Source organism: Lepisosteus platostomus, chromosome 5 (assembly GCF_059453375.1).
Source record: "Lepisosteus platostomus isolate fLepPlt1 chromosome 5, fLepPlt1.hap1, whole genome shotgun sequence".
NCBI lineage: Eukaryota > Metazoa > Chordata > Actinopteri > Semionotiformes > Lepisosteidae > Lepisosteus > Lepisosteus platostomus.
The window spans coordinates 69,855,663-69,881,029 of NC_142615.1; the positions used below are offsets into that span (position 1 = coordinate 69,855,663).

General features: G+C 47.3%; 3 protein-coding genes across 5 annotated transcripts in view; 2 read left to right on the forward strand and 1 right to left on the reverse strand.

Annotated features, from left to right (window-relative positions):
- The window catches only part of LOC148671984 (uncharacterized), a 15,451-nt gene extending 14,477 nt beyond the window's left edge, over positions 1 to 974 (forward strand). For all 3 annotated transcript variants that reach the window (XM_088632820.1, XM_088632818.1, XM_088632819.1), the window contains one exon: positions 762 to 974. In XM_088632820.1, the coding sequence (XP_088488946.1) occupies positions 762 to 811 (50 nt within the window). In that variant the 3' untranslated portion in view covers positions 812 to 974. The remainder of the gene's footprint in view (positions 1 to 761) is intronic.
- Positions 975 to 2,693: 1,719 nt separating this feature from the next.
- On the reverse strand, positions 2,694 to 6,997 carry LOC148671985 (junctional adhesion molecule-like). The gene is made up of 6 exons (XM_088631793.1): positions 6,901 to 6,997; positions 5,424 to 5,470; positions 4,517 to 4,843; positions 4,341 to 4,400; positions 3,958 to 4,008; positions 2,694 to 3,545 (listed from the first exon to the last, which is right to left on the reverse strand). Exons 1-6 carry the CDS (start codon positions 6,906 to 6,908, stop codon positions 3,325 to 3,327), a joined length of 714 nt encoding a protein of 237 aa, XP_088487919.1. The 5' UTR covers positions 6,909 to 6,997; the 3' UTR covers positions 2,694 to 3,324.
- Positions 6,998 to 15,659: 8,662 nt separating this feature from the next.
- On the forward strand, positions 15,660 to 25,134 carry LOC148671986 (uncharacterized). The gene is made up of 4 exons (XM_088631795.1): positions 15,660 to 15,810; positions 15,904 to 15,957; positions 22,805 to 22,867; positions 23,701 to 25,134. Exons 1-4 carry the CDS (start codon positions 15,700 to 15,702, stop codon positions 24,103 to 24,105), a joined length of 633 nt encoding a protein of 210 aa, XP_088487921.1. The 5' UTR covers positions 15,660 to 15,699; the 3' UTR covers positions 24,106 to 25,134.
- Positions 25,135 to 25,367: the final 233 nt, after the last annotated feature.

Below are 25,367 nucleotides of genomic sequence, written 5' to 3' on the forward strand. Positions count from 1 at the left end.
CCCCTCCAGTCCAGAGATCACTGGTCCAGTCTGTCACACTGTACCCCTACAGTCCAGTCTGGTCACACTGTACCCCTCCAGTCCAGTCTGTGTCACACTGTACCCCTCCAGTCCAGCCTGGGTCACACTGTACCCCTCCAGTCCAGAGATCACTGGTCCAGTCTGGGTCACACTGTACCCCTCCAGTCCAGTCTGGGTCACACTGTACCCCTCCAGTCCAGAGATCACTGGTCCAGTCTGGGTCACACTGTACCCCTCCAGTCCAGAGATCACTGGTCCAGTCTGGGTCACACTGTACCCCTACAGTCCAGTCTGGGTCACACTGTACCCCTCCAGTCCAGAGATCACTGGTCCAGTCTGGGTCACACTGTACCCCTCCAGTCCAGTCTGGTCACACTGTACCCCTCCAGTCCAGAGATCACTGGTCCAGTCTGGGTCACACTGTACCCCTACAGTCCAGTCTGGGTCACACTGTACCCCTCCAGTCCAGAGATCACTGGTCCAGTCTGGGTCACACTGTACCCCTCCAGTCCAGTCTGGTCACACTGTACCCCTCCAGTCCAGAGATCACTGGTCCAGTCTGGGTCACACTGTACCCCTCCAGTCCAGTCTGGTCACACTGTACCCCTCCAGTCCAGAGATCACTGGTCCAGTCCGGTCTCTGTATCCACCCCTGAGTTGCTGTGATTGGCCTTCTGTGAGTGTAGGGTGTCCAGTGATTGGGTAGCCTTTCTGTCAATCAGAGTCTTCTCTCCACTCAGGTCTGCTGTGTTCCTGTCGTGGGCGGGGTTCCCGGAGGAGGAGCCTGTGACTATACTGGAGTTTGGCTGTGGAAGACAGAGAGATACAGAGGACTGACGTCATGTGATTCTGCTTAATATAAGGAATGAATCGCTGTACAAATTCAGGTGTCCTCTCCTGTAATCAAGATAAAACAGGTAAAGATTGCTCAATAAAGTGTCTTCTCTCACAGAGCCATGAAAGAGTGCAGAAAACTGACCATTTCTCCTGGAAATGCTCTTCTTAATTATATCAGTGATGTAGTTAGTGGAGTACCACAGGGGTCTGTACTGGACCACTGCTCTTAATTATATCAGTGATGTAGTTAGTGGAGTACCACAGGGGTCTGTACTGGGACCACTGCTCTTAATTATATCATTGATGTCATTAGTGGAGTACCACAGGGGTCTGTACTGGGACCACTGCTCTTAATTATATCAGTGATGTAGTTAGTGGAGTACCACAGGGGTCTATACACTGTATCCCTCCAGTCCAGAGATCACTGGTCCAGTCTGGGTCACACTGTACTCCTCCAGTCCAGAGATCACTGGTCCAGTCTGGGTCACACTGTACCCCTCCAGTCCAGTCTGGGTCACACTGTACCCCTCCAGTCCGGAGATCGCTGGTCCAGTCTGGGTCACACTGTACCCCTCCAGTCCAGAGATCACTGGTCCAGTCTGTCACACTGTACCCCTACAGTCCAGTCTGGTCACACTGTACCCCTCCAGTCCAGTCTGGGTCACACTGTACCCCTCCAGTCCAGTCTGGGTCACACTGTACCCCTCCAGTCCAGAGATCGCTGGTCCAGTCTGGGTCACACTGTACCCCTCCAGTCCAGAGATCACTGGTCCAGTCTGTCACACTGTACCCCCTCCAGTCCAGTCTGGGTCACACTGTACCCCTCCAGTCCAGAGATCGCTGGTCCAGTCTGTCACACTGTACCCCTCCAGTCCAGTCTGGGTCACACTGTACCCCTCCAGTCCAGAGATCACTGGTCCAGTCTGTCACACTGTACCCCCTCCAGTCCACAGATCACTGGTCCAGTCTGGGTCACACTGTACCCCTCCAGTCCACAGATCACTGGTCCAGTCTGGGTCACACTGTACCCCTCCAGTCCAGTCTGGGTCACACTGTACCCCTCCAGTCCAGAGATCAGTGGTCCAGTCTGGGGCACACTGTACCCCTCCAGTCCAGTCTGGGTCACACTGTACCCCTCCAGTCCAGTCTGGGGCACACTGTACCCCTCCAGTCCAGAGATCACTGGTCCAGTCTGTCACACTGTACCCCTCCAGTCTAGTCTGGGTCACACTGTACCCCTCCAGTCCAGAGATCACTGGTCCAGTCTGGGTCACACTGTACCCCTACAGTCCAGTCTGGGTCACACTGTACCCCTCCAGTCCAGTCTGTCACACTGTACCCCTCCAGTCTAGTCTGGGTCACACTGTACCCCTCCAGTCCAGAGATCACTGGTCCAGTCTGTCACACTGTACCCCTCCAGTCCAGTCTGGGTCACACTGTACCCCTCCAGTCCAGAGATCACTGGTCCAGTCTGTCACACTGTACCCCTCCAGTCCAGTCTGGTCACACTGTACCCCTCCAGTCCAGAGATCACTGGTCCAGTCTGTCACACTGTACCCCTCCAGTCCAGTCTGGGGCACACTGTACCCCTCCAGTCCAGAGATCAGTGGTCCAGCCTGGTCAGTCTCACATTGTTGATGTTATTAAGTTTTTCTTTACAGCTATTGACAAACCACACCCCTTCCTCGCACAGCAGGGGAAAGGAATAAGATACAATAAGGTAATCAACAGAAATACATTTTCAAGTGTGAGGGCAACACAGAAATTCAGCCCTCTTTTTAACAATCAGACGGGGATATGTCGTAATCGTATGAAAATATCACGAGACAGGAATGTTTTAATTAAATAATAGCTTTATTAGAATAAAAAAATAATAAGCTGAGAGTCTGGAGCTGGACAGGGGACAGCAGGGAGCTGACCGTCACACAGAGTGACCAGTCTAGAGGAGCTGGACAGCTGAGAGTCTGGAGCTGGACAGGGGACAGCAGAGAGCTGACCGTCACACAGAGTGACCAGTCTAGAGGAGCTGGACAGCTGAGAGTCTGGAGCTGGACAGGGGACAGCAGGGAGCTGACCGTCACACAGAGTGACCAGTCTAGAGGAGCTGGACAGCTGAGAGTCTGGAGCTGGACAGGGGACAGCAGGGAGCTGTCCACCACACAGAGTGACCAGTCTAGAGGAGCTGGACAGCTGAGAGTCTGGAGCTGGACAGGGGACAGCAGAGAGCTGACCGTCACACAGAGTGACCAGTCTAGAGGAGCTGGACATCTGAGAGTCTGGAGCTGGACAGGGGACAGCAGGGAGCTGTCCACCACACAGAGTGACCAGTCTAGAGGAGCAGTAGTGTCCTGTGGACAGCTGAGAGTCTGGAGCTGGACAGGGGACAGAGTCTCAGCACACAGTCACAACAGGAGGGGGTCTTTGGTGGCAGTGAGGTGTCCACTGGAGAGCTCTGCAGGCCCAGACTTAGGGAGGTGTCCGTTGCCGAGAGTAGATTCTTTTTAATGGCACAGAAATTTCATCTGATACAACTGTCACGGCTGTAAGTCCTCTCTGCTGTTTCAGTTCCTTCAGCTTTGTGATCATCTTCTTCTTCCTCACCACGAACAGAAGACCGAGCACCAGCGTAGCTACTGCTGTAGCAGCAGCTGGAAGAATGATCAGGCGGTTTTCCCTGTTTCTCACACCTAGGGAGAAAAGGACAGAATTAGGGTTTGCTTTCTGGAAGATAAATAAGAAGCCCTCTGCTGTTTACAGGTCTTGTTCTGATGTAGTGATTCCCTCAGAGAAAGACCACGGAGGTGCTCAAGATGTTATCAACTGACACACTGGTCCTGCCACCTCTCCTGGTTTTCACTCCAACCCCGGAGAGCGAACGAACCACCTGCTTGGTTTGAATATTTAATGTTTTTTCTCTGCTCTGACACTGGCGATTCTGTGCGAGTGGATCAGTCCCAGTGGACGGACGAGCTCCGTCACGTCCAGGAGCTGAACGCGGATCAGACCCAGCTCAGGGCTGGGACAAAGACCCGGAGGTGGGTGATCCGGGGTCCGGATTGAGGGCCGGTGAATTGTGGGATACTCTTCTATCGACAGTACCTGTTTCCGCAGGGGGGGTGGTTGGATTGCTTGGAGTTGAGCTCTCTGCCTCTGAAAGCGAACGACACAAAACAGTAGTGTTATAATACACATTCAAGAACTTAGACTTAGTTCAGGTTGACGCCGAAGTAAGTAATTTATTTATTTAAACTGCGTCAAAGTAGAGATCAATCAGTTTGAGCTATTTACACACTCACACACTCACATCAGGGCCAATTTTCCCAGAAGCCAATTAACCCCCCCCAGCATCTCTCTGGACTGGGGGAGGAAACCCGGAGGAAACTCCCATGAGTACGTGGAGAACATGCAGACTCCACACAGACAGCACCCCGGGTCAGGAATTGACCAACTGCACCTACATAAACTTCGAAGAAATCCGTTACCTGGCCCTCGAGCAGGGAAGACTGGGTCACGCGCTGAGATGTCCACCTCCCCCTCCGGAGCTGGAAGACACAATTTCAGAGCACTGCTGAAGAAAAGAGCTTCGGGCCTCACCGATTTACCAAACCGGTCCCGGAGAGGAGAGTTCGCTTCCAGACCAGAATGAGGGGGGGCGTACCTATCACCTGCACGAAGACGCTGCACGCAAACTGCGGCTCGCCGTCCCCCTGTCTCCAGTAGCAGGAATACACCCCTTCGTCAGACTCCCCGATCCGCTGGATGGTTATCGAGAAATCGCTGGTCTCGACACTGTCCGGCCGAAACGTCACCCGGTTTTCGAAACCCGGGCCGAGCTGCACTTGTCCCCTCCTGAAGTGGCCGACGCTCCGTTCCTTCGTCTCCCAGACGAACTCCGTGGCGTCACCGGAGACGTGGCGCCCTGGGGCGCAGCGCAGAGGGGCGTCCGAACCGACCGGCACCCGGACCTCGACGTTCTCCGAGGACACTGCGGACCAGAGGAGAAGCCCACTGTGACCCTCTCCTCAGCAAGGGAAGCAGAAAGCTACAAACCACCGGCTCGTCTGCGTGCAACAGGGGTGATTCAAAAGAAACTTTCAACGTCCAGGTTCGAGTGTGGCACAGATGGGTCCCAGCTGTCTCCCCTGGGGTGACACCCCTACTCTTCTCCAGAGACACCCTGGGATTGTTAGTGACCACAGAGAGTCAGGACCTGGGTTTGACGTCTCATCTGCAGGACGGCGCCTGTTTACAGTCCAGTGTCCCCGTCACTATACTGGGGCATCAGGACCCACACAGAGCGCAGGGTGAGAGCGCCCCCTGCCCCCTGCAGCAGCCTCAGTGTTTTCCCAGGAGTCTCCCCTCCAGGTACTGGCCAGGCTCACCCCTGCTGGGCTCCAGTGGGAGGACCAGCTGGGAGCTGCAGGGTGACAGGGCTGCTGCCCAGTTAAGAGTAAGAGAGATCAATGAACAGGTGAGTTATATTCCACTCGGCAAAGACACCACCACCAGCTCAGCGGTGAGTGCTGTGTTCTGTTCAGGGCAAAGCCCTCCCTCCCCATACTCACCTGTGGCCAACCAGACCGAGAGGCTCCAGGCGGCGAGTCCGAGGGATCTGCACGGGAAATCAGACAATGGCAAGCATTAGTAACGCGTCACTTTCCTGCGGTTTTCAAAGTTATTGAGGGCGAAGGGAGATTGCTGTCCATGACCATGTACGCGATGAACACGTCTGCATGTTCTTCTGTACCACACGCCTTTCTGTGGTTTTTCCTGTATCTGAGCAGGTGTTCCTGCATCCCTCTTCTGCACTAGATATAGGCATGGCTTATTTCAAAGTCACACCTGCTCCGTTTCTAAAACGTTTTGCTCATGTGCCGTTTTCTATTTTTTACACCTTTAACGTCCTGAATTTTCATTGGCCTTCATTTGTAGAATGAATTTGACTTTTAGCCTTAAAAATCTTAAGTTTTCACTATCTTTTGTTTCTTGTCCTACACCGGTTATTATTGATCACCGCATTACTGTTCTTGACATGACTTCATTCAGCCTTTCCTGAACGTCTATGACAGGCAGAGAGATTGCTGTTTCTGGTGCGATCTTGTGCAGCTGACATTTCACTGTTTTAAACGAACAAGAAATGAGATTGCTCATAAATCACTTCTTCTCTATAAACACAGTGTGATGGCCCTCCGAAAATCCTCTTTTTCTTGTTCGTTTTGGAGACCTTGATCGAAACTGACCTTAGATGTCAGAACGGATTTACAGTATGTTCTCTGTGTTTCTGTGCGCGCATTTCCGACATTGCTTTATCTGTCGAAATTTTAACTATATATTTAGGCTCAGATTTCAACTATAAATCGTACAGTACATACTGCAGTACATACTGATGTTTTGCTCCCTCTGACCACAAAAACATATATGTATTGTAGCCGGCATGAACTTCATTTCGTACGCGTGGCTACTGCGATTCGGACACGGTTAAAGATGGAGCCCCTGTTTTAGATCTTTTTGAAGCTGATGCAACACTTCAAGGACAGGCGAAGCAGTGATTTTCTATTCCTCCTACAGTAGGTCTCTGAGCAGTCCTTAAGAGAGTGTCTCACCCTCCCTTCTTCAAGCAGCAGAGAAACGTGATTAAGACACAAAGCCCTTAACCGATAAATAACTCCCCGCGGGGTGTGTCGACTGACGGGGTGAGCTGAGCTACTCTACCTTGCGTCAAATAATAATAATAATAATAATAATAATAATAATAATAAAGGACAAGAAGGAAGCGGCTCAGCTCGGCACTACTTCCGGTTTCAACTCCCAAAAGTTGCTGATTCACTTCCGGGTTACAGCACCGCCGGTCCGGGTACCCAGAAATGACCCAGACTGTTTTCAATCCACGGACGAAGAATACAACAGAGTCGGGGGGGAAAGGGTAAAGAGTTCAACCCCACGATCTCGGCCTTGGTCTCATTTAAATAAAGCAAATGTTCATTGTTCATATATAATTATTCACTAGCTCGTAATAAAGTTTCATACAATGAAGGAACTCACCGTTTCATGGTCGGCGACACTCGGAAAAGAGTTTCGAAAGTTTATCTATCAGCAACAAAGCGACATTTACACGATAGGCTACCTCAAACTGTCAGTTACACGACTGTGTATGTCGCTTAAGCCACTCCTATCTGGAATTTTACTTATGGAGGCGGGAAGACGCCCCCCCCCTCTGTGGGTGCCTGATTTTCCGCTATCTTTAACATCTGTAATCGCAGTAGCCACGCGTACGAAATAAAGTTCATCCCAGCTACAAAACATACATATTTTTGTGGTCAGAGGGAGCAAAACATCAGTATTTACTGCTCTCAATTACTGTACGATTTATAGTTGAAATCTGAGCCTAAATATAAAGTTAAAATCTCGACAAAGCAATGTAGGAAATACAGAGAAAATAAATCCGTTCTGACATCTTAAGGTCAGTTTCGATCAAGGTCTCCAAAACGAACAAGAAAAAGAGGATTTTCGGAGGGCCATCACGCTGTGTTTATAGAGAAGAAGTGATTTATGAGCAATCTCATTTCTTGTTCGTTTAAAACAGTGAAATGTCACCTGCACAAGATCGCACCAGAAACAGCAATCTCTCTGCCTGTCACAGACGTTCAGGAAAGGGTGAATGAAGTCATGTCAAGTACAATAATGAGGTGATCAATAATAACCGGTGTAGGACAAGAAACAAAAGATAGTGAAAACTGAAGCTTTTTAAGGCTAAAACTCGAATTCATTCTACAAATTAAGGCAAATGAAAATTCAGGACGTTAAAGTGCTAGAGGTGTAAAAAAATACAAAAATGCACATGAGCAAAAAGTTTTAGAAATGGAGCAGGTGTTGCTTTGAAATAAGCAAACAGAAAAAAACCATGAATAAAGTGCAGAAGAGGGATGCAGGAACACTTGCTTAGATATACCAAAAAATCACAAAAAGGTGTATGTTACAAAAGAACATGCAAACATGTTCATCGTGTACATGAACATGAACATGTACATCAATTTCCCTTCGCGATCAATAAAGTCTTATCTATAAACATGAAACAGAGTGAGGAATCAGAAAATTAGCATGCATAAAAAACAGCAATTCTGTCAATAAGCCCTAAATGAATTAATAGCAACTATGGTTTCATGGAGGGCTTCTCAGATAGTTGGGCATTCAGGTAGATTGCCAGGTGAAAGGATTTGTAAACATACTTTGTTAAAGCAAGTCAGTTTTTTCAGCAACACATAAAAGACATTTTTCCAAGAAAGTTTAGCCTTTGTCACTAATGAAACCACTAAATAAAGACATAAATATAGAAATCTTAAGATTTTTTTTATTCAATGTTGGTAGCAGAATGAACTGTCAGGTTGAGCTAAGTGTATATTTTGTCACAGAGTTGCTGCAAGATGCTAACAGTGAAAAAAGGTATTTAGAAATGAGTTATTTCAAGAAGAAAATGTTCAGAATAATTGCAAATCTAGCAGGATAGAGAAAGCACAGAAAACAGGCAGTTAGATTGATCAGATTAGTATGAAAAGTCATTTAGCAAAGGGAATGAGAAGAGTGACAAACTAGTATACTTTAGATCTTTTTATCTGAACCAGGGAAAACTGATCATGTTTCTCTATTACAATAATAAAAAACTTTATTTTATATATCACCTTTAAAAGTGGCATCTCAAAGCAATACAGTAGATGTAAAAACCGTTAAAAGGACCACAGATTACAAAGTAAATACATATAAGAAAGACAAGCAGTTAGAGGTGCTACCAAAATTAGAAAATGAAGCAGATACAGACACTAAGTCTTCTGAAAAGAAAGGTTCTGAGGTTAGATTTAAATGCACTCAGGGTACGTGACTGATATCACTGGGAATACAAATTGAGAGCTCTGGAGTGCAGCTAGAGAAGACCCTGTCACCCACAGAATGTAGATGTTCTTGAGGACAGCTAGAAGACCAGAGTCAGATGGACAAAGGTGGGGAGTAGACAGATAATAAGCCATATACTGTAGGTACTGAATGAGGATGAGGATTTTGAAGTTGACTCGAAACCTGATAGGTAACCAGTGCAAGGACTTGAAAACAGGTGTAATGCATCCCTGATAGGATTCTCGCTGTCATATTCTGAACATATTGAAGATTGCTCAGTGTGGATTTAATTTCCCCAGTGAACAGGATGTGCATTTATTAATTCTAGAAAAATAAAGCCTTTCTTGATTTCTCTAGTTCTTAGTTTCTCTAGTTCCCTTTAAAATAAACTATTATTCCACAATGCAGAGTATTACATGGCCAGTATTTACACATGATATTTGTGATTTCAAGAAATGAACACAAGCAGCTTTTGGAGATTTAAGTGTTGGCTGAGTTATTGCAGGATAAAAGACTAGAGATGTTGGTAAGAAGAAGATAATTTTGGGATAGCTGAGGAATACACTGATAACAAGAACACTTCCTAATGGGGTTAGGCATACTTTTGATGAAGATGATGAAGATAACAGACTGTATGTTTACATAGATACTGAAATAAGGATTGTATTTTAGATTTTGTGTAGTTGCTAGCATTGAACTGTGTGTTGGATGCACATGAATTGAAGGAATGGGCAAACATAGCTGATGCGGATCCACAGAGCCAGCATATTAAGATGTTTATAATTAGAGGCAATTTGTTTAAATAAATAGGTATGGATACTGATGTGCAAGAGAGGTGGAAAGGCTGTTTCCTTAAGCCAGCACTATAAAATATTTTATTCTCAGTGAGATGCTGCCATTTCATAGTGGGTTTCTAACACTGTGTATAGTTCCATCCACACAGTGCCTTTACTTCCATCCATTTCTAATCTCTTTATCCAGTACAGAGGATTTGGAGCCTATCCCAGTAAGCAACGGACACAAGGCAGAATACACCCTGGACATAGCGCCAGTCCATCACAGGACAGACAGACACAAACACACACACACCAGGGCCAGTTTTCCCATAAACCAATTAACTTACCAGTATGTTTTGGAGTGCGAGAGGGAGTCATATCACAAATATGGAGAAAAACCATGTAACCCAGAGAGAACATGTAAACCCCACACACACAGGATGGCAGGAATTGAACCTAGGACCCCAGTGCTGCAAGATAGCAATGCTAACCACTTTGCAACCATTATAAATGGATGGATATCTTAGTTATCTTTCTAGTTCACAGGTTTGCATGCTAATTTAATTTTGAAAGCCCCTGTTCTGTGGGCGACAGCAGGACCAGGTCATCTGCGTAGAGCAGGAACTTGATTTCTGTGTCGTGCAGTGTGAGACCAGGAGCTGCAGACTGCTCCAACATTCCTGCTAATTCGTTGAAATAGATATTGAACAGTGTTGGGCTCAGGCTGCAGCCCTGTCTCACCCCGTGGCCTTGGGTGAAGAATTTAGTCCTTTTGTTTCCAATTTTCACTGCACATTTGCTCTCTGAATACATTGATTCAATGATGTCGTACACTTTGCCCCCTATGTCACTTTGCAGTAGTTTGTAAAACAATCTCTCGTGCCAAATCGAGTCAAATACTTTTTTGAAATCGACAAAGCAGGCAAAAGTGTTTTTGGTGGACGTGTTTGTCTATCAGGGTGTGGAGGGTGTAAATGTGATCAGATGTGCGGTGATCTGGCAAGAAGCCAATCTGACTTTTACTCAGGACATTGTGTTCAGTAAGGAAGGCCAGTATTCGTGTGTTCAGGATACTGCAGAATACCTTCCCCAGGTTACTGTTCACACAGATGCCCCGGTAGTTGTTGGGATCGAGTTTATCTCCACTCTTATAGATGGGCGTGATCAGTCCTTGGTTCCAGGCCTCGGGGAAACATCCGGCTGTCATGATGAGATTGAGGAGTTTGAGCAGGGCTTGTTGCAACTTTGGGCTGCTGTGTCTCAGCATCTCATTTATGACTCCATCATGGCCACAGGCTTTGCGTGGTCTGAGGGCCTGGAGTTTGTCCAGTAGCTCCTGCTCAGTGATTGGGGAGTCTAAGGGGTTTTGGTTGTCTTTGATAGCCAATTCCAAAATTTAGAGTTTTTCATAAGTGGTGTTTTGGTCTGATTGATTTGTATTTGGGAGATTTTCAAAGTATGTTTGCCAGATTGTTCCATTTTGGATGGCCAATTCTTCTGGTTTTGATTTGTTTAAGTTGTTCAACTTCTCCCAGAAACAATTCTGATTTAGTGACTCCTCAATTTCTGCAAGTTGTTTGTCTATGTATGTGTTTCTTTTCTTTTTCAGCGTGTGTTTGTAAAGTTTTACCATGTCACAGTACCTGAGTCGCAGATCTGTGTTGTGTGGTTGTCTGTGTTTTTCATTTGAGACTTTTCGTAGTGCATTTCTGATGTTTTTGCACGCCGTATCAAACCACTTTTCTTTTGCTTTTACTTTTTGGTAGTTTTTTGATTTAGTTGTTTTTAGCTTAGATTTTGATGCTAGTTTGTGGAATAGGTGATTTAGTTTTTGTGTGGCCAAGTTGATGCCTAATTTGTTGGTTTGATACGGAGTGTTTAGGAATGTGTCCATCAGTGTCTGAATTTCGTCATGGCCCAGTGCAGTTTGGTATCTGTCTAGGCTGTCTGTGTCCCATCTGTATGCCTGGTTGAGGTCATACAGCTGGCTGGGCTGTGTCAGTGTGTCTCTGTGCTGGTGTGCTCTCTTCATGTAGAGTGTGATCTGGCTGTGGTCGGAGAGGGGAGTTTGTGGCCTGACAGTGAAGGCACTGATGCAGGAGGGGTCCAGGTCGGTGATGGCATAGTCCACCACACTGCTGCCCAGAGCTGAGCTGTAGGTGAACCTGCCTAGAGAGTCCCCTCTAGTCCTGCCGTTGACGATGTACAGGCCCAGCCCTTGACAGAGCTGCAGCAGCTCGTGCCCGGTGCTGTTGACCGTGGTGTCATGGCTGCACCTGTGTGAGGTGACTGGTGTGTGGTACAGAGGGGATTGTCCGAATATGTGAGTGTTTCCCTGTGTGCTGGTGTAGTCTGCCAGTGTGCCTGTTCGTGCATTGAGGTCACCACAGAGCAGCACGTTTCCCTGGCCCTGGAAGTGACTGATCTCCGTGTGGAGACTGGGGAGAATTCCCTCACTGTAGTAGGGGGATTCTGAGGGTGGGATGTAGACAGCACACAGGAAGACCTCGTTTTCTGTACAGATGGCCCTGGAAGTGACTGATCTCCGTGTGGAGACTGGGGAGAATTCCCTCACTGTAGTAGGGGGATTCTGAGGGCGTGATGTAGACAGCACACAGGAAGACCTCGTTTTCTGTACAGATGGCCCTGGAAGTGACTGATCTCCGTGTGGAGACTGGGGAGAATTCCCTCACTGTAGTAGGGGGATTCTGAGGGCGGGATGTAGACAGCACACAGGAAGACCTCGTTTTCTGTACAGATGGCCCTGGAAGTGACTGATCTCCGTGTGGAGACTGGGGAGAATTCCCTCACTGTAGTAGGGGGATTCTGAGGGCGGGATGTAGACAGCACACAGGAAAACCTGTGTGGTTCTGGTCCGGTTCAGCTGCTGGTCTGGGTGAGGGGCATGGGGTGGGGCGCTGGTTCTGGTCCTGTTCGGTCGTTGGTCTGGGTTGAAGGGCTGTAGGGTGGTGCTGGTTCTGTTCTTTGTGGGCTGAGCTGGTCTGGGTTGGGGGTGTGGGTGCTGGGGCGTTCCTCTGGTAGTCCTCCTGTTTCTCTCTGGGGTGCTGTTTGGGTGTCTGCCCAGTGTGGTGTCTTTCAGAGTTTTTGTGAAGAGTCCAATGGTCTTTTTTTTGAGGTGTTTATGGTCGTGTAGATGCTGTGGTCCAAGGGTGGAATGATGGGCCAGGTAGACGTTTGGGAGCAGGGCGCAGCACCGTGAGATCTCGGCATTGATTTTCTGGATGGTGTGGTGCTGCTCGTCCTGTCTCGGCAGCAGGATGGAGATGACAATTCGGGTGCGAGGGAACTCCTGGATGGCCCTCTCTGCCACTCTCCTGATGGACTGGGCCACCTGCTCCCTCTGGGTCCTCAGGTCGTTGGTGCCGGTGTGGATGATGATGTGCTGAGGGGCTCCCAGTACCGACCTGGACAGCAGCTGCAGGGCTTTCTCTGTCGTCGGACACCAGAGCTTTGCTGTTTGTAATCCCGGGAAGAGCCTGTGCTCATCGATGTACCTCCCGTTGGAGTCGATGAGAAGGGCTACTTCCATGCGTCTGCCTCTGGTGTCCAGTCTGCTGGAGGGGCGCTGTGCTGCCGGGCGGGGGGCTGCTTGGGGGGGTGCAGTGTGTGAGGTGGGGGAGTTGGGTGGGGCCGGGTGTGTGTGTGGGTCACCCTGAGTGTTCGGCAAGGTGGGTGTGCTTTTGGGCAGTAGAGTTGTGAGGGGATTTGGGGTGCCGGGGGGTGCAGTGGGTATGGTGTTTGCTACGGTGGGGGTACTGGGTAAGTGGGAGTTGGTGGTGGGGGTTGTAGGGGTGTCAGGTTGTGTGGAGGTGGGTGTGTCTTTGCGGGTTGGTGGTGGGTGTTGTGTGTTGTGTGTTCTTGGTCTCAGGGCTGTTCTGTTGCAGTCCGGGCTGCAGTGGGAAGTAGTGAGTTTCCTCAGCTGTTCTTTGGGGGTCTTGCTTGTCCTCTGTACAAGCTGCAGATCCTCTCTCGACTGCAGCTTACTGTTGTCCAGCAGCAGCTCCTCCATCTGTGCCCTGAGCTGTTTGTTGGAAGTTTTACATTCGTTCCTGTGTTTGTTAACCTCGTCTCTTAGCTGTTGTGCTGTCTGCCCCTCTGTGAGTCTCCCCAGCACCAGCTCCTCTCTCTCTCTCTCTGTCCAGAGGCTGCAGGAGGAGAAGGAGACCCTGTGTGTGTGTGTGTGTGTGTGTGTGTGTGTGTGACTGTGTGTGTGTCTCTGTGCAGCTCTGTACTCTGCAGCAGGAAGTGAAGGCAGAGAGACAGAGGGCCAGTCTTCTCCAGCACAGCCTGCAGGACGTGTGTGTGTGTGTGTGTGTGTGTGTGTGTGTGTGTGTGTGTGTCTCTGTGCAGCTCTGTACTCTGCAGCAGGAAGTGAAGGCAGAGAGACAGAGGGCCAGTCTTCTCCAGCACAGCCTGCAGGACGTGTGTGTGTGTGTGTGTGTGTGTGTGTGTGTGTGTCTCTGTGCAGCTCTGTACTCTGCAGCAGGAAGTGAAGGCATAGTGACAGAGGGCCAGTCTTCTCCAGCACAGCCTGCAGGACGTGTGTGTGTGTGTGTCTCTGTGCAGCTCTGTACTCTGCAGCAGGAAGTGAAGGCAGAGAGACAGAGGGCCAGTCTTCTCCTGCACAGCCTGCAGGACGTGTGTGTGTGTGTGTGTATTACTCTCTCTCTCTCTGTCCAGAGGCTGCAGGAGAAGAAGGAGACCCTGTTTGTGTGTGTGTTAGTGTGTCTCTCTCTCTCTGGAATTGAACATGGTGATATTCTCATCACTGTCTAGAGAGTCGGCTAATTTCCGTTCAAACGACAGCTCGTTTTTCTCCAACAGTCCTGTCTGGGTTTTTTTCGGCTGACACTCTTCACTCTTCTCCTTTTGCACCTGTGTGGGTTTTGTGTCGAGCAGCTTCCAAATGTAACAAAATCAAATCCCTGTACCTGATACCGACTGGTGAATAAAAACTATTTCTGATCCTGAAATAAAATCAAGGAATAACTGTAAAGGATAGAAATGTCTGAGTCAAAACAATCTCTAGCTCAACATTAGTCCAACGAAAGAGCTCATCCTTGATTGTGATTACTCGTATTTCACAGCGTAGGACACGGATCGCCAACAGAGGGTGGTGGTGTCAACAGATTGCTCGCTAGTGAAAAACTACCAGCTTTCACGCTGGAAAATAACTCCCACGTAGCCCCCCCTGTGGCAGGGCACTGGCCTGCTCGTCGGATCCGATCTGGGGCATGAAAAGACGTGTTTTTACTCACCGACTGATGAGAGGCTCAAACCCCTCGAATCTCACACTCACAAGGGTGTGTCCCGCCCAAAAAACAAGAGTTCAAACAGTAAAACCACCGAACAGATACGCTTCCAGAAGTCACACAGCCCGCATGTATCTTCAGCTTTCGCCCCGTCAGGTTTTAAACCAGGACGCTGGGCTGGATGAGGCCTCTTGGGAGGAACACACACTTCTTGCTGCTGGGCGCTTTCCAGTGCTACACCCACACCTCGTTTCATCAGGGTCTGATACTGGGCGAAACGTAATCTGCCTGCTCACACGGGCGCACAGAAGATTGTGGTACCCAGCCGGGCACACAGAGGAACGGCACTGCAGTGAGGGGGCTGAGAAAAACAGGGCGCTATATCTCAGAAACGAAAGCAGCACAAACGCTACTTTCAACGGCACAAACACAGCACTACCAAAAGAGGTGAGTTTCATCGTTTGTGCTTGTTCCCCTCTCCCACCCCTCTCTGTGTACAGCAGAGTCTCCTGTCCTGACTGGAGGAGCTCACCCAGCTGTGTCTGGAGAGAAGCCAGGGTATCAGCTTGTTCCCCCCTCCCGCCCCTCTCTGTGTACAGTAGAGCCTCCTGTCCTGACTGGAGGAGCTCACCCAGCTGTGTCTGGAGAGAAGCCAGGGTATCAGCTTGTTCCCCCCTCCCACCCCTCTCTGTGTACAGTAGAGCCTCCTGTCCTGACTGGAGGAGCTCACCCAGCTGTGTCTGGAGAGAAGCCAGGGTATCGGCTTGTTCCCCCCTCCCACCCCTCTCTGTGCACAGTAGAGTGTCTGTGAATACCAGGTCCCCTTGCAGCCTCTGTCCAAGACGACAGAGGTTTAGGAAGTTTAGCTCTCTTGACGTCTCTGGCTTCTCGCTGTGTTTTTCTAAGACATGGATGAGGAGTTTCAGGTCCACCTGAAGGACTATATCAACCACACCGCCCAGGTCCTGGAGAGAAGGCAGCCCACCGAGACTGGAGCGACACTGGCAGGGAAGTTCAAGGTAAGACTGGACCAGCAGATCCACACACTGACTTGTCACCCCTCACCCACCGAGACCCGTGAGCCGGAACTGAGCTCATTCTTGTCTTGGCAGGAAGCAGCTCGTGTCATTCTTCAAGGCAAATACAGCATTTCCTCCCCTGCAGAGGTGAGTCTCCCTGAAGCACAGGAAAAACTACTCAACTGTCTGTCAGTGCGGGACCCTCCCACCAGACTGAAGAGACTCAGCTCCTCCAGCCTATCAGTGTGGGACACTCCCTCCAGACTGAAGAGACTCAGCTCCCTCAGCCTGTCAGTGTGGGACACTCCCTTCAGACTGAAGAGACTCAGTTCCTCCAGTCTGTCAGTGTGGGACACTCCCTCCAGACTGAAGAGACTCAGTTCCTCCAGTCTGTCAGTGTGGGACACTCCCTTCAGACTGAAGAGACTCAGTTCCTCCAGTCTGTCAGTGTGGGACACTCCCTCCAGACTGAAGAGACTCAGTTCCCTCAGCCTGTCAGTGTGGGACACTCCCTCCAGACTGAAGAGACTCAGTTCCTCCAGTCTGTCAGTGTGGGACACTCCCTCCAGACTGAAGAGACTCAGTTCCCTCAGCCTGTCCGTGTGCGACTCTCCCTCCAGACTGAAGAGACTCAGTTCCTCCAGCCTGTCCGTGTGGGACACTCCCTCCAGACTGAAGAGACTCAGTTCCCTCAGCCTGTCCGTGTGGGACAAACAAAGTTATCAGTGTTACAGTATAGTTACAGTATCAGTGTAGATACTAGTACAGTACAGTAGCAGTATCAGTGTGGATATCAGTACAGTTTAGTTACAGTGTCAGTGTCAGTACTGTAGCAGTATCAGTGTAGATACCAATACAGTATAGTTACAGTATCAGTGTCAGTACTGTAGCAGTATCAGTGTGGATATCAGTACAGTATAGTTACGATATCAGTGTCGGTACAGTAGCAGTATCAGTGTAGATACCAGTACAGTATAGTTACAGTGTCAGTACAGTATCAGTGTAGATACCAGCACAGTATAGTTACAGTATCAGTGTCAGTACGGAATCACTATCAGTGTGGATACCAGTACAGTACAGTTACAGTATCAGTGTCAGTACTGTAGCAGTATCAGTGTAGATATCAGTACAGTACAGTTACAGTGTCAGTACTGTAGCAGTATCAGTGAAGATACCAGTACAGTACAGTTACAGTGTCAGTGTCAGTACTGTAGCAGTATCAGTGTGGATATCAGTACAGTACAGTTACAGTATCAGTGTCAGTACTGTAGCAGTATCAGTGTAGATATCAGTACAGTTACAGTATCAGTGTCAGTACAGTATCAGTGTAGATACCAGTACAGTACAGTTACAGTATCAGTGTCAGTACAGTAGCAGTATCAGTGTGGATACCAGTACAGTATAGTTACAGTATCAGTGTCAGTACAGTAGCAGTATCAGTGTGGATACCAGTACAGTAAAGTTACAGTATCAGTGTCAGTACTGTAGCAGTATCAGTGTGGATATCAGTACAGTATAGTTACAGTATCAGTGTCAGTACAGTAGCAGTATCAGTGTAGATACCAGTACAGTACAGTTACAGTATCAGTGTCAGTACAGTAGCAGTATCAGTGTGGATACCAGTACAGTACAGTTACAGTATTAGTGTCAGTACAGTAGCAGTATCAGTGTGGATACCAGTACAGTATAGTTACAGTATCAGTGTCAGTACAGTAGCAGTATCAGTGTAGATACCAGTACAGTACAGTTACAGTATCAGTGTCAGTACAGTAGCAGTAGCAGTGTGGATTACAGTACAGTTACAGTATCAGTGTCAGTACTGTAGCAGTATCAGTGTAGATACCAGTACAGTACAGTTACAGTATCAGTGTCAGTACTGTAGCAGTATCAGTGAAGATACCAGTACAGTACAGTTACAGTATCAGTGTCAGTACAGAATCAGTATCAGTGTAGATATCAGTACAGTTACAGTATCAGTGTCAGTACTGTAGCAGTATCAGTGTGGATACCAGTACAGTACAGTTACAGTATCAGTGTCAGTACAGTAGCAGTATCAGTGTGGATACCAGTACAGTACAGTTACAGTATTAGTGTCAGTACAGTAGCAGTATCAGTGTAGATACCAGTGCAGTATAGTTACAGTATCAGTGTCAGTACAGTAGCAGTATCAGTGTAGATATCAGTACAGTTACAGTATCAGTGTCAGTACAGTAGCAGTATCAGTGTGGATACCAGTACAGTACAGTTACAGTATCAGTGTCAGTACTGTAGCAGTATCAGTGTGGATATCAGTACAGTATAGTTACAGTGTCAGTACAGTATCAGTGTAGATACCAGCACAGTATAGTTACAGTATCAGTGTCAGTACTGTAGCAGTATCAGTGTGGATACCAGTACAGTATAGTAACAGTATCAGTGTCAGTACTGTAGCAGTATCAGGGTGGATATCAGTACAGTATAGTTACAGTATCAGTGTCAGTACAGAATCAGTGTAGATACCAATACAGTATAGTTACAGTATCAGTGTCAGTACTGTAGCAGTATCAGTGTGGATATCAGTACAGTATAGTTACGGTATCAGTGTCAGTACTGTAGCAGTATCAGGGTGGATATCAGTACAGTATAGTTACGGTATCAGTGTCAGTACAGAATCAGTGTAGATACCAGTACAGTATAGTTACAGTATCAGTGTCAGTACTGTAGCAGTATCAGTGTGGATATCAGTACAGTATAGTTACGGTATCAGTGTCGGTACAGTAGCAGTATCAGTGTAGATACCAGTACAGTATAGTTACAGTGTCAGTACAGTATCAGTGTAGATACCAGCACAGTATAGTTACAGTATCAGTGTCAGTACGGAATCACTATCAGTGTGGATACCAGTACAGTATAGTTACAGTATCAGTGTCAGTACTGTAGCAGTATCAGTGTAGATACCAGTACAGTACAGTTACAGTATCAGTGTCAGTACTGTAGCAGTATCAGTGTAGATACCAGTACAGTATAGTTACAGTATCAGTGTCAGTACTGTAGCAGTATCAGTGTGGATATCAGTACAGTACAGTTACAGTATCAGTGTCAGTACTGTAGCAGTATCAGTGTAGATACCAGTACAGTACAGTTACAGTATCAGTGTCAGTACTGTAGCAGTATCAGTGTGGATATCAGTACAGTATAGTTACAGTATCAGTGTCAGTACAGTAGCAGTATCAGTGTGGATACCAGTACAGTACAGTTACAGTATCAGTGTCAGTACAGAATCAGTGTGGATACCAGTACAGTATAGTTACAGTATCAGTGTCAGTACTGTAGCAGTATCAGTGTGGATATCAGTACAGTTACAGTTTCAGTGTCAGTACTGTAGCAGTATCAGTGTAGATACCAGTACAGTACAGTTACAGTATTAGTGTCAGTACAGTAGCAGTATCAGTGTAGATACCAGTACAGTATAGTTACAGTATCAGTGTCAGTACAGTATCAGTATCAGTGTAGATATCAGTACAGTTACAGTATCAGTGTCAGTACAGTAGCAGTATCAGTGTGGATACCAGTACAGTACAGTTACAGTATCAGTGTCAGTACAGTATCAGTGTAGATACCAGCACAGTATAGTTACAGTATCAGTGTCAGTACTGTAGCAGTATCAGTGTGGATACCAGTACAGTATAGTAACAGTATCAGTGTCAGTACTGTAGCAGTATCAGGGTGGATATCAGTACAGTATAGTTACAGTATCAGTGTCAGTACAGAATCAGTGTAGATACCAATACAGTATAGTTACAGTATCAGTGTCGGTACAGTAGCAGTATCAGTGTAGATACCAGTACAGTATAGTTACAGTGTCAGTACAGTATCAGTGTAGATACCAGCACAGTATAGTTACAGTATCAGTGTCAGTACAGTAGCAGTATCAGTGTAGATACCAGTACAGTACAGTTACAGTATCAGTGTCAGTACTGTAGCAGTATCAGTGTGGATATCAGTACAGTATAGTTACAGTATCAGTGTCAGTACAGTAGCAGTATCAGTGTGGATACCAGTACAGTACAGTTACAGTTTCAGTGTCAGTACAGAATCAGTGTGGATACCAGTACAGTATAGTTACAGTATCAGTGTCAGTACAGAATCAGTATCAGTGTGGATACCAGTACAGTATAGTTACAGTATCAGTGTCAGTACTGTAGCAGTATCAGTGTGGATATCAGTACAGTTACAGTTTCAGTGTCAGTACTGTAGCAGTATCAGTGTAGATACCAGTACAGTACAGTTACAGTATTAGTGTCAGTACAGTAGCAGTATCAGTGTAGATACCAGTACAGTATAGTTACAGTATCAGTGTCAGTACAGTATCAGTATCAGTGTAGATATCAGTACAGTTACAGTATCAGTGTCAGTACAGTAGCAGTATCAGTGTGGATACCAGTACAGTATAGTTACAGTATCAGTGTCAGTACAGTAGCAGTATCAGTGTGGATATCAGTACAGTATAGTTACAGTATCAGTGTCAGTACAGTAGCAGTATCAGTGTGGATACCAGTACAGTATAGTTACAGTATCGGTGTCAGTACAGAATCAGTATCAGTGTGGATACCAGTACAGTACAGTTACAGTATCAGTGTCAGTACTGTAGCAGTATCAGTGTGGATATCAGTACAGTATAGTTACAGTATCAATGTCAGTACAGAATCAGTATCAGTGTAGATACCAGTACAGTACAGTTACAGTATCAGTGTCAGTACTGTAGCAGTATCAGTGTAGATACCAGTACAGTACAGTTACAGTATCAGTGTCAGTACAGTAGCAGTATCAGTGTGGATACCAGTACAGTATAGTTACAGTATCAGTGTCAGTACTGTAGCAGTATCAGTGTGGATACCAGTACAGTATAGTTACAGTATCAGTGTCAGTACAGTAGCAGTATCAGTGTAGATATCAGTACAGTACAGTTACAGTATCAGTGTCAGTACAGTAGCAGTATCAGTGTAGATACCAGTACAGTACAGTTACAGTATCAGTGTCAGTACAGTATCAGTATCAGTGTAGATACCAGTACAGTATAGTTACAGTATCAGTGTCAGTACAGTATCAGTATCAGTGTAGATACCAGTACAGTACAGTTACAGTATCAGTGTCAGTACAGTAGCAGTAGCAGTGTAGATACCAGTACAGTACAGTTACAGTATCAGTGTCAGTACTGTAGCAGTATCAGTGTAGATACCAGTACAGTACAGTTACAGTATCAGTGTCAGTACTGTAGCAGTATCAGTGTGGATACCAGTACAGTATAGTTACAGTATCAGTGTCAGTACAGTAGCAGTATCAGTGTGGATACCAGTACAGTACAGTTACAGTATCAGTGTCAGTACAGTAGCAGTATCAGTGTAGATATCAGTACAGTATAGTTACAGTATCAGTGTCAGTACTGTAGCAGTATCAGTGTGGATACCAGTACAGTATAGTTACAGTATCAGTGTCAGTACAGTAGCAGTATCAGTGTAGATACCAGTACAGTACAGTTACAGTATCAGTGTCAGTACAGTAGCAGTATCAGTGTGGATACCAGTACAGTACAGTTACAGTATCAGTGTCAGTACAGTAGCAGTATCAGTGTGGATATCAGTACAGTATAGTTACAGTATCAATGTCAGTACAGAATCAGTATCAGTGTGGATACCAGTACAGTATAGTTACAGTATCAGTGTCAGTACTGTAGCAGTATCAGTGTGGATATCAGTACAGTACAGTTACAGTGTCAGTGTCAGTACTGTAGCAGTATCAGTGTGGATATCAGTACAGTACAGTTACAGTATCAGTGTCAGTACTGTAGCAGTATCAGTGTGGATATCAGTACAGTTACAGTATCAGTGTCAGTACTGTAGCAGTATCAGTGTGGATATCAGTACAGTTACAGTATCAGTTTCAGTACTGTAGCAGTATCAGTGTGGATACCAGTACAGTATAGTTACAGTATCAGTGTCAGTACTGTAGCAGTATCAGTGTGGATACCAGTACAGTATAGTTACAGTATCAGTGTCAGTACAGTAGCAGTATCAGTGTGGATACCAGTACAGTACAGTTACAGTATTAGTGTCAGTACAGAATCAGTATCAGTGTGGATATCAGTACAGTATAGTTACAGTATCAGTGTCAGTACAGTAGCAGTATCAGTGTGGATACCAGTACAGTACAGTTACAGTATCAGTGTCAGTACAGTAGCAGTATCAGTGTGGATACCAGTACAGTACAGTTACAGTATCAGTGTCAGTACTGTAGCAGTATCAGTGTAGATACCAGTACAGTACAGTTACAGTATCAGTGTCAGTACAGTAGCAGTATCAGTGTGGATACCAGTACAGTATAGTTACAGTATCAGTGTCAGTACAGTAGCAGTATCAGTGTAGATACCAGTACAGTACAGTTACAGTATCAGTGTCAGTACAGTAGCAGTATCAGTGTAGATATCAGTACAGTACAGTTACAGTATCAGTGTCAGTACTGTAGCAGTATCAGTGTAGATACCAGTACAGTACAGTTACAGTATCAGTGTCAGTACAGAATCAGTATCAGTGTAGATATCAGTACAGTATAGTTACAGTATCAGTGTCAGTACAGTAGCAGTATCAGTGTGGATACCAGTACAGTACAGTTACAGTATCAGTGTCAGTACAGTAGCAGTATCAGTGTGGATACCAGTACAGTATAGTTACAGTATCAGTGTCAGTACTGTAGCAGTATCAGTGTGGATACCAGTACAGTATAGTTACAGTATCAGTGTCAGTACAGTAGCAGTATCAGTGTAGATATCAGTACAGTATAGTTACAGTATCAGTGTCAGTACAGTAGCAGTATCAGTGTGGATATCAGTACAGTATAGTTACAGTATCAGTGTCAGTACAGTATCAGTATCAGTGTGGATACCAGTACAGTACAGTTACAGTATCAGTGTCAGTACTGTAGCAGTATCATGTCTGTAACCTCTCTCTCTCTTGCCCAGCTCATCGCTGCCCTCAAACTCCAGAAAGCAGAGCAGGAGTTCACCAACTTTCTGCAGGAGCAGGTGTGAGAATGTTTGAGTGTGTGTTCTGGAGTGTCCTGTGTCTCACTCCGGCTGGTTTCTGGGGTGTCCTGGGTCTCGTTCCTACTTGTTTCTGGGGTGTCCTGTGTCAATCCTGTTGTTTTTGGGGTGTCCTTGGCCTTGTTCCTGGGGTGTCCTATGTCTCACTCCTGCTTGTTTCTGGGGTGTCCTGGGTCTTGTTTCTGGGGTGTCCTGTGTTTCAATCCTGCTTGTTTCTGGGGTGTCCTGGGTCTTGTTTCTGGGGTGTCCTGTCTTTCACTCCTGCTTGTTTCTGGGGTGTCCTGGGTCTTGTTTCTGGGGTGTCCTGTGTTTCACTCCTGCTTGTTTCTGGGGTGTCCTGTGTCTCACTCCTGCTTGTTTCTGGGGTGTCCTGGGTCACTCCTGTTGGTTTCTAGGGTGTCCTGTGTTTCACTCCTGCTTGTTTCTGGGGTGTCCTGTGTCACTCTTGTTGTTTCTGGGGTGTCCTTGGTCTTGTTCCTGGGGTGTCCTGTGTTTCACTCCTGCTTGTTTCTGGGGTGTCCTGGGTCTTGTTTCTGGGGCGTCCTGTGTCTCACTCCTGCTTGTTTCTTGGGTGTCCTGTGTTTCACTCCTGCTTGTTTCTGGGGTGTCCTGGGTCTTGTTTCTGGGGTGTCCTGGGTCACTCCTGTTGGTTTCTGGGGCGTCCTGTGTCTCACTCCTGCTTGTTTCTGGGGTGTCCTGTGTTTGACTCCTGCTTGTTTCTGGGGTCTCCTGGGTCTTGTTTCTGGGGTGTCCTGGGTCTCGTACCTGCTGGTCTTTGGGGCGCCCCGGGGTGACCTTGCGCCCCCTGTCCCCAGGGCACGACCGTGATGGTTTCCCTGGCGAAGATGGAGGAGAGGGTGAGGCAGAAGGAGGCCGAGGTGCTGGAGGGGGCGCAGCGCGGGGTCCTCCCCCAGGATATGGGGGCGCTGCGGGAGTCTGTGGGCGCCGCGCGCGCCGAGTTCCTGCAGATCCACCGGATCAAGTTCGGGCTGACGGTGGGCGGGCTGGTGACCGTGCCCCTGCTGGGCGTGGCCGGGGGCGTGGCCGGGGGCGTGGTCGCTGGGGCCGCCATGGCCGCGGAGGCCGGGGTCGTCGCCGCGGGAACCGGCATCGGCGCCACGGCCGGCTTGGGGGTGGGTGGCATGGCGACCGCTGTCGCCACGGCGATCTACAGGAGGTTCTGGGGGAAGCCCTCGAACCCTGAGCCCGGGGAGCACTGAGCCCTCAACACCGGCGGCGCTGCAGCGAGGAAACAGATTACTCCTCTCCTCAGATCTGCTGTCAATTGAGTCTTAATTAGTCCAGATTACTCCTCTCCTCAGATCTGCTGTCAATTGAGTCTTAATTAGTCCAGATTACTCCTCTCCTCAGATCTGCTGTCAATTGAGTCTTAATTAGTCCAGAATACTCCTCTCCTCAGATCTGCTGTTAATTGAGTCTTAATTAGTCCAGATTACTCCTCTCCTCAGATCTGCAGTTAATTGAGTTTTAATTAGTCCAGATTACTCATCTCCTCAGATCTGCTGTCAATTGAGTCTTAATTAGTCCAGATTACTCCTCTCCTCAGATCTGCTGTTAATTGAGTCTTAATTAGTCCAGATTACTCCTCTCCTCAGATCTGCTGTTAATTGAGTCTTAATTAGTCCAGATTACTCCTCTCCTCAGATCTGCTGTTAATTGAGTTTTAATTAGTCCAGATTACTCCTCTCCTCAGATCTGCTGTTAATTGAGTCTTAATTAGTCCAGATTACTCCTCTCCTCAGATCTGCTGTTAATTGAGTCTTAATTAGTCCAGATTACTCCTCTCCTCAGATCTGCTGTTAATTGAGTCTTAATTAGTCCAGATTACTCCTCTCCTCAGATCTGCTGTTAATTGAGTTTTAATTAGTCCAGATTACTCCTCTCCTCAGATCTGCTGTTAATTGAGTCTTAATCAGTCCAGACGAACAAAGCTGCCTTCTGCCTGTCAGGGGTGAGAGACCAGCAGCAGCTGTGATGAACACAGCACGAACTGGAGCTCGTTTACGGAGTCCGGGCTCGTCTGCGTCTCGAATTAAACAGAACCTCCTGCACGTCCGGTCCGAACCTGCAGGGTTTTGTACGTCTTCCTCAGTTTCTGCCTGGGATAACGACTTGAAAGTGGTTTTGAACAAATGATGTTTGTTTGTTTTTATGACGAATGGAATGGTTTTCTCAGGCCAGGGAAACAAGAGTGATGGAATAAAAATAAAACCCATTTTTAATTTCGACTGCTGTGTTTCATTACTGCGGGTCTGAGAGAGAGGCTTTCTATGATGTACGTTCTTGGGTGACTTGTTCTGCACCTGTGGTGTCACCCCAGGACACACCTGCGGTGTTCGTACGCTTCCTCGCTCGAGAGGAGTTTCGTCCTGTGAGATGAGCTCTGGGCAGCTCTTTCAGACTTTGCTCCCGTGAGCACGCGGTTTCCTTATTAGTTTCTCGAGCGCTGTTATCTCCCTCT